The 11930-nt window shown below is 46.6% G+C and overlaps 1 protein-coding gene across 2 annotated transcripts in view; it reads right to left on the reverse strand.

Moving 5' to 3' along the window:
• The window catches only part of AIP (aryl hydrocarbon receptor interacting protein), a 477802-nt gene extending 467268 nt beyond the window's left edge, over positions 1-10534 (reverse strand). The window contains exon 1 of one of the 2 annotated variants that reach the window (XM_068255197.1): positions 10243-10534. In XM_068255197.1, coding sequence (XP_068111298.1) covers positions 10243-10338 — 96 coding nt within the window. In that variant the 5' untranslated portion in view covers positions 10339-10534. The remainder of the gene's footprint in view (positions 1-10242) is intronic. The other variant, XM_068255196.1, reaches the window with a different exon arrangement.
• Positions 10535-11930: the final 1396 nt, after the last annotated feature.

An 11930-nucleotide genomic window follows, 5' to 3' on the forward strand; every position in this document is an offset into this window, starting at 1 on the left:
ATTAACGGGAAAATGGACAGAGCCATGTATCGTGAAATCCTGAACGACAACCTCCTTCCCTCTGCCAGGAAACTGAAAATGGGTCGTGGATGGGTGTTCCAGCACGACAATGACCCAAAACATACAGCAAAGGCAACAAAGGAGTGGCTCAAGAAGAAGCACATTTAAAGTCATGGAGTGGCCTAGTCAGTCTCCGGACCTTAATCCAATAGAAAACCTATGGAGGGAGCTCAAGCTCAGAGTTGCACAGAGACAGCCTCGAAACCTTAGGGATTTAGAGATGATCTGCAAAGAGGAGTGGACCAACATTCCTCCTAAAATGTGTGCAAACTTGGTCATCAATTACAAGAAACGTTTGACCTCTGTGCTTGCAAACAAGGGTTTTTGCACTAAGTATTAAGTCTTATTGTTAGAGGGTTCAAAAACTTATTTCACTCAATGAAATGCAAATCAGTTGCTATCTTTTATTTAAGGTTATTTTTTCGATTTTCCTTTTGATGTGCTATCTGCCACTGTTAAAATAAACCTACCATTGAAATGATACTGTTCTGAGACTTCATTTCTTTGTCATTTGACAAACTTACAAAATCAGTGAGGGGTCAAATAATTATTTCCTCCACTGTACGTGAAGTGCGGAAGGCACTCACAAATATCAACACCAGGAAAGCTGCAGGTCCTGATGGTGTGCGAGGACGTGTGCTCCAGCCATAAGCTAGCCAGCTAGTGGAGGTTTTTACACAAATATTCAACCTCTCTCATTGGGTGTAGTCCCCTCATGCCTTAAAGGATACCCGAACTGAAATGTGACATAATGAGATAGACATGTGTATGTACAGTGCCTAGCACACAAATAACTATGCTGTGTTCCTTTTTTTCTTTCTCTGCCTGAAAGAGTTAAATATAAGGTATGAAAGTGGCTGACTCAGTCCTGACTCTGCCCCTGATGAGTCACTGAGTGACGAAATCGATAGGGCGGAGCCTGATGCGGAAGCGGGATTAGACATCACGGAGTGGCGTGGAGGCGGCGAGACAGAACCAGGAGGGGAATCCTAAAGTGCACCGAGCGCGCGGCGGTGTGGGTAGTGAGCCCCAGGGGACGGAAGCCTGCCAGCCTAGGCCACCATTACGGGGGAGAGCCCGTTTTAAAACTCTGAGCTACTATTAACCTGAGGAACATGTGAGTGCAATCGATTGTTTTAATAAACATTTTTTAAACGGTATTACCCTATGTGGAGTTTTCCTTTGAGGTAACTCAATATTGAAGACAATCTGGGAGAATTGTTGCTGTGTTTTGCTCGCAGAGGTGGGGGACGACCCGGGAACTGTCCCAAGGCTTTTACTGACCTTTGCGGTCAGTGGATGCGGTGAGTGGCACACAAAGGGTGCTGGTGGAGGGCATCTCTATCTCTTGGAAATTTACCAATTGCTGAGGATTATTCTTTCATGTATATGTGAAGCTGAGGGTGTCCTGTGGATTTAGCAAGAGACTTTTCAGATTTGGACTCATTTTGTGGGGGGGGGGGGGGGGTGAATTTACTGTAAACCACTATTACATGTTATGATATGCTAACAATTGTGATATTCCAATTATTGTATGGTTAGTGTTGACATCATCATTGTACACAGTGAGCGCCACCTCTTGAAGGAAATTGCAATTGGACATAAGAGGAGGCGAACAGGTGTACATTTAGGGAAAGAGTGATTAACTGTGAGCGCTACCTCTTGTGATTTATTATTAAATACAAAAAAGACCAAAGAAGTTATTCTGGACTTTAGGAATAGGGCTGTAGAGTCGGACCAAAAATCCACCGACTCCGACTCCTCAGTTTAGGATTCCACCGACTCCTCTAATTTGCATATTACAATTTTGTTGATTAACAGTATGTAACGTGAAATTAGTCTCTTAACTGCCAACGCTTAGGAATTTTACAAGACAACTGAAGTGAGAAGGATATGTAGACTACTAGATTTATTCCCTTTAGACTAAAACTAGTCCTTGGTAAGAGTACTTGTAAAAGGTACAGGCCGGAACAAACATCTATCAGGACGTAGGCAATGTAACCGTGGGTACATGTAAGAGTGATGTGCAGGTACTCTGCAGGGGAATGAGGAGATTCTTCCTCTATTACACATTCTTCATGCACAATCTGAACAAGGTTTATGGGTGATAGACAAGACCTCTGTGTTCAATGTGCACAACATTCTCAGTGGATTCCCTGCAGCTCTGTAGGGAGTGCATATGTAGAGTATAGTACTACTGTGTTACAAAGTAAACCTGAGACAGATTAAATTAAAGTTTTATACATACCTGGGGCTTCCTCCAGCCCCCTTCAGGCTAATCAGTCCCTCGCTGTCCTCGTCCGCCACCTGGATCTTCTGCTATGAGTCTAGGTACTTAAGCCAGTCTGGTGTAGTGCGCATGCACACACTCCGCCGCCGGGAGAGTACTACACCTGCACAGCACTATTGCGCAGGTGCAAAATGCTCCTGGCTGTGGAAGCGGCACATAGCCAGACTGCTCTGACTGGCTGAATTACCAGGACTCATAGCAGAAGATCCAGGTGGCGGAGGAGGACAGCGAGGGACTGATTAGCCTGAAGGGGGTTGGAAGAAGCCCCAGGTATGTATAACACTTTTCTTTTCATCCATCTCAGGTACCCTTTAATTTGTAGTCACTAAACCAGATTTTAACACTTCAAATTATTTGATTTCATGAGCAAAGAGAGTGCATACATTTGCATAAACCAGCATCAATGCAGAATTATTTCCATCTCAATGACCATCTCTATTAGTGACACGGCTACACATCAGGCTTTATTCGTACAGCATAGATGTTATTTCGTATATATAAGAGATTCCTGTGTACACATCATACATACAGTCACAATCAGATATGTATATCTGACTTTAAAAATACGGGAACTGCTTTATTGAAGCAGCACAAGTAACTAATTTTGATTGGTTTATTTCATTTTTGTGGACTGAACACAGCTATTACTGTTTATATACACATTATTTTTAATGCATTTTTTCCCGACTCCAGGCACCCAAAATTGCTCCGACTCCAACTCCATAGCCCTGTTTAGGACCACCAAAAACACCACTCACAGACCAATAATGATCAATGCAGAGGCAGTGGATAAAGTTTCTAGTTTCAAATTTTTGGGAGTCACCATCGCAGACAAGCTGTCCAGGGGAGAGATACGTAGAGGGCGCACTTCTTTTGCACAGACTGGCTGCAACTGCCTGAAGTTATGGGACCCGGTACCGAAGAGGAAGAAGACTGAGGACGGCAGCGTGGGAGCGATCCGTGTGCATGGGGCTGGAGGAAGCCCCAGGTATGTATAAAACGTAATTTCTATCAGCTCTGGTTTCTTTTAAAACAGCAGAAGCCCTTACGGGCACTGAACTACCATCACTGGAACTGTTGTATAAAACGCGCTGTATAAGAAGGGCCAAAAACATTATCAAGGACAACACTCTCCCCCGAAATCCTATTAGGACAGAGGCACATTCTGTATACAATGAGCAGCCCCAGTGTCCTTACAGTGTGTATCCAGGCTCCTCCGGGCTCTGCTGTCCCCTCATAAAAATAAACCGCCAGTCTAGTGACACGCAGATTGTCGCTAGTTTGTCATTTAGCTCTGTGTGTCAGTCAGCGCTGCTCCCTGGCCTCCTATATAACGCGGTTTCCCGCCCGTGTCCCTTCCCGCCTCTGCAAGCCGATTAGAGGAAGCTTACAGAGGCGGGGAGGGAAAGGACACGGGTGGGGAGCAGCGCTGACTGACACTCAGAGGTAAATAACAGACTAGCGACAATCTGTGTGTCGCTAGCCTGGCAATTTTTTTTATGGGAGACAGCAGACCCTTGGGGGGGCCTGGATACACACTGTAATGACACAGAGGCTGCTCATTATATACAGAATGTGCCTCTGTGTCAGGGGTGTTGCTAGCCCCAAAGATCAGTGGCACGTGCCCTGGATCTATTTTGGGGTGCCCCGGATGTCTCCAAAGCAGAGTCAGTTGTGGTGCCTGAATGGGAGGCTCATGGGAGCATCGGAGGGGGTCCACTAGAAGGTCAGGGAATGCTATGGGGTAACTGCCAGATAAACTGGCAGCAGGCCAGCCCACTCAGCAGAAAGCCAGTACTGCCAGCACAGAAGGCAGGTAACTCTGCCTAGTTGTGTTTAAGTGACTATTTATGTGATATGCTGCATTTTTGTTGGTTTGAAGAGGGAGCTTCACCCAACATTTTGCTGGGCAGGCCTAATACTGCTGTTAAAGGAGTGGTCCAAGGAAAATAAAAAAAATCCACTTACATGGGGCTTCTTCCAGCCCCTGGCATCCATCCTGTGCCCTCTCCGCAGCTCCGGTGGCTCCTGGTCCCCTCCGGTGACGAAGTCAACCTCGCCAGGTCGGCTTCCGCATCAGCTCTCTCTGCGCTCCAGTGTGCGGTTCACTGGTTGCACTGACGTCATCTGGACTGTACAGCGCAGGTGCAGTGGTTCTGCGCCTGCGCTGTACAGTCCAATTGACGTCAGCGCAACTCAGAGCCACTCGCGCAGGCGCAGCAGGAATCCTACACCGAGGGAACGCAGGACCACCAGCGTGGAGCGAAGGTGCGGCATGGGCACAGATCGGCAGGCAGTGGCTGTAGGAAGCCCCAGGTAAGTGGATTTTTTATTATGCTTGGATGTGTCCTTTAAGTTCATATAAATTTGGCTCCACCCATGACCACACCCAGATTCTGGTGCGTGGCCACACCCATTTTCTGTCGGGAGTGCCCAAAACTGCCCCAGATCACTTAGGATCCTAGTAACGCCCCTGCTCTGTGTCCTAATAGGATTTCACAAACCCACCTCGGGTTCTCTTTAACCACTTAAGGACCGCCCCCAGCCGATGGGCGGCGGCAAAGTCCGGGCCCAAACGACCGCAATACGCCCATCGGCGGGGGCGGCTGCGGGAGTGGCTATGCGGCGATCGCGTCATTCGTGACGCGATCAGCCGCCGGGGACTGGCTCCACCCACCGTTCGCTGTAACCCGCCGGCCGTTCGGAAGCGCCGGCGGGTTACTAGCACCCGGATCGCCGCTGCACGTATGTATAATAGGCTTTGTAATGTATACAAAGCCTATTATACTGGCTGCCTCCTGCCCTGGTGGTCCCAGTGTCCGAGGGACCACCAGGGCAGGCTGCAGCCACCCTAGTCTGCACCCAAGCACACTGATTTCCCCCCCCCCCCCCCCCTGCCCCCTGATCGCCCACAGCACCCCTCAGACCCCCCCCCGTCCACCCCCCAGACCACTGTTTGCACCCAGTCACCCCCCTAATCACCCATCAATCACTCCCTGTCACTATCTGTCAACGCTATTTTTTTTTTTTAGTCCCTAATCTGCCCCCTACTCCCTCCTGATCACCCCCCCCCACCCATCAGATTCTCCCCAGACCCCCCCCCCCCCCCCGTGTACTGTATGCATCTATCCCCCCTGATCACCCGTCAATCACCCCCTGTCACTGCTACCCATCAATCAGCCCCTAACCTGCCCCTTGCGGGCAATCTGATCACCCACCCACACCAATAGATCGCCCGCAGATCCGACATCAGATCACCTCCCAAGTGCAGTGTTTACATCTCTTCTCTCCTCTAAACACCCACTAATTACCCATCAATCACCCCCTATCACCACCTGTCACTGTTACCCATCAGATTAGACCCTAATCTGCCCCTTGCGGGCACCCAATCAACCGCCCGCACCTCAGAACGCCCTCAGACCCCAGCCCTGATCACCTCGCTAGTGCATTGCTTGCATCTATTTCCCCCCCTCTAATCACACCTTGAGACACCCATCAATCACCTCCTGTCACCCCCTAGCACACCTACCCATCAGATCAGGCCCTAATTTGCCCCGTGTGGGCTCCTGATCACTCGGCCAAACCCTCAGATCCCCCTCAGACCCCCTTCTGATCACCTCCCCAGTGCATTGATTGCATCTATTTTCCCCTCTAACCGCCCCCTGAGACACCCATCAATCACCTCCTGTCACCCCCCTAGCACTCCTATCCATCAGATCAGGCCCAAAACATCCTGTCATCTAAGAGGCCACCCTGCTTATGACCGGTTCCACAAAATTTGCCCCCTCATAGACCACCTGTCATCAAAATTTGCAGATGCTTATACCCCTGAACAGTCATTTTGAGAAATTTAGTTTCCAGACTACTCACAGTTTTGGGCCCATAAAATGCCAGGGCAGTATAGGAACCCCACAAGTGACCCCATTTTAGAAAGAAGACACCCCAAGGTATTCCGTTAGGGGTATGATAAGTTCATAAAAGATTTTATTTTTTGTCAAAAGTTAGCGGAAATTGGATTTTATTGTTTTTTCACAAAGTGTCATTTTCCGCTAACTTGTGACGAAAAATAAAATCTTCTATGAACTCATCATACACCTAACAGAATACCTTGGGAAAAACAAAAATTTGCTTTCCTAAAACAGAAAGAATTTGCGATAATTCAGGTTGGAGTGAGCTCGAGATGTCTCCCAGGCACCACTGCTGAATATATGCAAATTAACCATTGTTAAACAAATGCCTCAAAATGACCTGTGAATAGGACGTTGGGCCCCTTAGCGCACCTAGGCTGCAAAAAAAGTGTCACACATGTGGTATCGCCATACTCAGGAGAAGTAGTATAATGTGTTTTGTGGTGTATTTTTACACATACCCATGCTGGGTGGGAGAAATCTCTCTGTAAATGGACAATTGTGTGTAAAAAAAAAAAATCAAAAAATGTGTCATTTACAGAGATTTCTCCCCCCCAGTATGGTTATATGTAAAAATACACCACAAAACACATTATACTACTTCTTCTGAGTACAGCGATACCACATGTGTGACACTTTTTTGCAGCCTAACTGTGCTAAGGGGCCCAAAGTCCAATGAGTACATTTAGGATTTCACAGGTCATTTTGAGACATTTGGGTTCAAGACTACTCCTCACGGTTTAGGGCCCCTAAAATGCCAGGGCAGTATAGGAACCCCACAAGTGACCCCATTTTAGAAAGAAGACACCCCAAGGTATTCTGTTAGGTGTATGATGAGTTCATAGAAGATTTTATTTTTTGTCACAAGTTAGCGGAAAATGACACTTTGTGAAAAAAACAATTAAAATCAATTTCCGCTAACTTGTGACAAAAAAAAAAAAAAAAAAAAAATCTTCTATGAACTCACCATCCTCCTAACGGAATACCTTGGGGTATCTTCTTTCTAAAATGGGGTAATTTGTGGGGTTCCTATACTGTCCTGGCATTTTAGGGGCCCTAAACCGTGAGGAGTAGTCTTGAAACCAAATGTCGCAATGACCTGTGAAATCCTAAAGGTACTCATTGAACTTTGGGCCCCTTAGCGCAGTTAGGGTGCAAAAAAGTGCCACACATGTGGTATCGCCGTACTCAGGAGAAGTAGTATAATGTGTTTTGGGGTGTATTTTTCCACATACCCATGCTGAGTGGGAGAAATATCTCTATAAATAGACAATTGTGTGTAAAAAAAATAAAACAATTGTCATTTACGGAGATATTTCTCCCACCCAGCATGGGTATGTGTAAAAATACACCCCAAAACACATTATACTACTTCTCCTGAGTACGGCAATACCACATGTGTGGCACTTTTTTGCAGCCTAACTGCGCTAAGGGGCCCAAAGTCCAATGAGCATCTTTAGGCTTTACAGGGGTGCTTACAATTAGGCACCCCCCAAAATGCCAGGACAGTGAACACTCTCTATTCAGAGAGGAGCATAGTGAGTCCGTGGCAGATTTCATTTTTTTTTTGTCGCAAGTTAGAAGAAATGGAAACTGTCACAAAGTGTCATTTTCCGCTAACTTGTGACAAAAAATAAAATCTTCTATGAACTCACCATGCCTCTCATGCCTCTCACTGAATACTTTGGGATGTCTTCTTTCCAAAATGGGGTCATTTGGGGGGTATTTGTACTATCCTGGAATTTTAGCCCCTCATGAAACCTGACAGGTGCGCAGAAAAAGTCAGACATGCTTGAAAATGGGAAAATTCACTTTTGGCACCATAGTTTGTAAACGCTATAACTTTTACCCAATCCAATAAATATACACGGAATGGTTTTTTTTTTTTTTAATCAAAGACATGTAGCAGAATAACTTTCGCGCTCAAATGTATAGGAAATTTTACTTTATTTGAAAAATGTCAGCACAGCAAGTTAAAAAAGTCATTTTTTTGCCAAAATTCATGTCTTTTTTGATGAATATAATAAAAACTAAAACTCGCACCAGCAATCAAATAGCAGCAAAAGAAAGCTGTATTAGTGACAAGAAAAGGAGGTAAAATTCCTTAAGGTGGTAGGTTGTATGACCGAGCAATAAACCGTGAAAGCTGCAGTGGTCTGAATGGAGAAAAAGGCTCTGGTCCTTAAAGAGAATCTGCATTGTTAAAATCGCACAAAAGTAAACATACCAGTGCGTTAGGGGACATCTCCTATTACCCTCTGTCACAATTTCGCCGCTCCCCGACGTATTAAAAGTGGTTAAAAACAGCTTTAAAAAGTTTGTTTATAAACAAACAAAATGGCCACCAAAACAGGAAGTAGGTTGATGTACAGTATGTCCACACATAGAAAATACATCCATACACAAGCAGGCTGTATACAGCCTTCCTTTTGAATCTCAAGAGATCATTTGTGTGTTTCTTTCCACCCTGAGGGGGGAGTGTATAGCAGAACCATAACACTGAAGAACTTGGCAGCCTTCCAGACACAGGCTGACAAGTCTGACAAGGGAAAGATACATTGATTTATTACAGAAACTGTGATAGTACAAAGTGCTGCAGTAAGCCAGAACACATTAGAATAGCTTTTGGAACTTGTAGGATGATAAAAAACAGGATGCAATTTTTGTTACGGAGTCTCTTTAACCAGCTGGGCGGTATGGACGAGCTCAGCTCGTCCAGTACCGCCGGAGCCTGCCGCTCAGGCCCTGCTGGGCCGATTTGCCCCAAATAAAGTGCAGCACACGCAGCCGGCACTTTGCCAGCCGCGTGTGCTGCCCGATCGCCGCCGCTCTGCGGCGATTCGCCGCGAGCAGCGGCGAAAGAGGGTCCCCCCAGCCGCCTGAGCCCTGCGCAGCCGGAACAAAAAGTTCCGGCCAGCGCTAAGGGCTGGATCGGATGCGTCTGACGTCAGGACGTCGGCTGACGTCCATGACGTCACTCCGCTCGTCGCTATGGCGACGGTGTAAGCAAAACAAGGAAGGCCGCTCATTGCGGCCTTCCTTGTTTATTCTGGGCGCCGGAGGCGATCGGAAGAACGCCTCCGGAGCGCCCTCTAGTGGGCTTTCATGCAGCCAACTTTCAGTTGGCTGCATGAAATAGTTTTTTTTTAATTTAAAAAAAACCCTCCCGCAGCCTCCCTGGCGATCTTATCAGAACGCCAGGGTGGTTAAGGGGCGAAAAGACTGTGGTCCTTAAGTGGTTAAAGAGAATCTGAACTGAAAATAAAAAGTCAAAATAACCATACACAGGTCATACTTACCTCCTGTGTAGTCTACTCCTCAATCTCTTTCTCCTCTCCTGCGTCCCATTTGTCCACAGTGATCAATGGATTTCTCCGTCATCCATTTTAAAAATGGCCATTACCCTATAACAGCTTCCTGGTCAGCACACTGTTAAACTGTAATATCACCCACTTGAGCCATAGGGAAACATGGACATTACCTTGCACATTCAGTTGTAACTGACAGCTGCTGATATATAACTGACAGCAACTGGTATATTTCTGTTCTGACAAAATCTTGTCAGAACTGGAATGGATCACTGTAAGAAGAAAATGGTGAGCTTCTGAGAGGAACTGACGGTGAGTTTAGTATGTAATAGTCATTTGCAACTACGTCATGTGTTTATTTTAAATAATTTTACTCACTGCAGGTTCCCTTTAAAGTAATTAAGAAATGTAAGGGAGAATTTTCTCGTTTTGAACAGCAGTCGTCCAGGAGTACTAGAGACCTTGCAGCAGCTGAACCGTCCTAGGATAAAAGGGACTATGTGGAACCGCAAAGTTTACTGGGGGTTTTTTCTGTGCCGAAAAGTCCGCAGAAGCACAACAACAAAACGTAAAATGATCAGGGAGCACAAAAGTCTGCGAAGGTAAAAAAAAAAACTGTATATAAAGACAAAACGCTTCTGCTGGAAAGCTGGTACTCACAAAAGACACGTCTCACCTTAGTTCCATTTCGGAATTCGGATAATTCACCCCTGCCGCGAGTAGCGACGCGCTTTCTGATGCCCTCACCGAGATACATTACTTCAGCGGCCATCTTCACCAGGTTCTGACGTCACTTCTCAGGCAGGACAATTATGACACTACGCGCACGCGTAAAAAAAAAATTGCGTGAACTATAGACACCTACGCAAACGCTTTATTTTGCCGAAGAAAAGTATGGTGGTCCAATGACAGCTTTTGCTGCCCGTCATGTTTTTCTGCTACGTCAGCCCGTTTTCTCACGCGCATGCGCAGCAGGATCCTTTTGCCTCCTGATTCCTACGCAGTGACGTTTCAGCAGTAGGGCTGCAAAAGTTGTCATTACAAAGGTGTTGTGTCTGATTACGCTGCCCCGCATGCGCAGTAGGAGTAGAGATGGGAAGTCCGGTGTAATGTCAGAATGGGCAGCCCGTAGTGATGGGAATTCCGGCTCTTCTGGGAGAATCGGCTCTTCTGAACAGGTGTTCCAACATTTTAGCATACCCGACAAAATAGCATACAAATGCTACTGAGCATGTGCAAAGTCATGCAGGTCATACATTAACCCCATAATGCCCATCAGCAGCATTAACCTTTTCAACCCCAGTTAGCTGCCTGTGTGCTGATGTGCAATCTCCACTATCCAAGTGGACATAGAGTTAGAATAAAAAGTTGTCCAAGCGAAGCGAGCGGGCAAGGGGACACTGATTGTACTAACAAGGGGTATATCACTTTAAATGTATGCTGTTTTGTCAATGTATGCTACCGACTCTTACGGATCTGAATTGGCTCTTTATTAGTGTCCGGATCATGAACAATTCGGATCTTCCGAATCTCTTTTGTGAGTCAAATCATCCGGATCATCGAAATGAACAGATTCGGATCAAAAGGGGTGGGGCCAGGAGCGGCACACCCCCCTCTCTCAGCGGGCATCGGGGTCCTGGAAGCAGAGCGGAGATGGATCGCTCAGTTGGAGGGGAGCCAGCCTTGCAGGGACAGGTAGTTGGGAGAGGGGACATGGGTGCCACTGCCAGATATGTGTGGAGCACACTACTGGCTGCAATGTGCTGCTGATTATAGGCTGTCTGTTGTAGTTGTGAACAAATGGGAAACTTTTGGCTGAGAAGCACAGCTCAGTAACTCTGCAGACAGAGTGCTGGGCTGAATGAATGACAGGACAGGCACTGTGATTGCTGTGCAATATGATCCTCCTGCACTCTGCTCTAAACAGCTGCACTTATCTTCTCCCTAAATTTATGATTTGTTCCAGGTGAGAAAAGGGGAATGCTTTCCTTCACTGTGAGACCTTTGCATTCAAAGTATACAGGTGAAATATATGTAAAGCATATAATTGCAATTGGGTATTGTGTGCAAAAAAACATTTCTGCTCTCTGCTCACCCCTCTTCGTTCACCTCCTCCCTTCTGTTCACTCCGTGCCTGTCTCTGTCCACCGTCCCCCCTTCTCTATCTGTCCACCCCCCTCCCCTTCTCTGTCCACTGCAGGGAAAGTCCTGTCCCCCCCCCCCCCGAATGCTTCCCTAGTAAAATGATCCGGGATTCGGATCAAAGATCCGGATCTTTTCAATGATCCGATTCGAATCATTGAAAAGATCCGAACTTCTCATCTCTACTCTTTATTAAATATCACTAGACACCACTCAGAATCG

This window comes from Hyperolius riggenbachi, chromosome 10 (assembly GCF_040937935.1).
Source record: "Hyperolius riggenbachi isolate aHypRig1 chromosome 10, aHypRig1.pri, whole genome shotgun sequence".
NCBI classification, from domain to species: Eukaryota; Metazoa; Chordata; class Amphibia; order Anura; family Hyperoliidae; genus Hyperolius; species Hyperolius riggenbachi.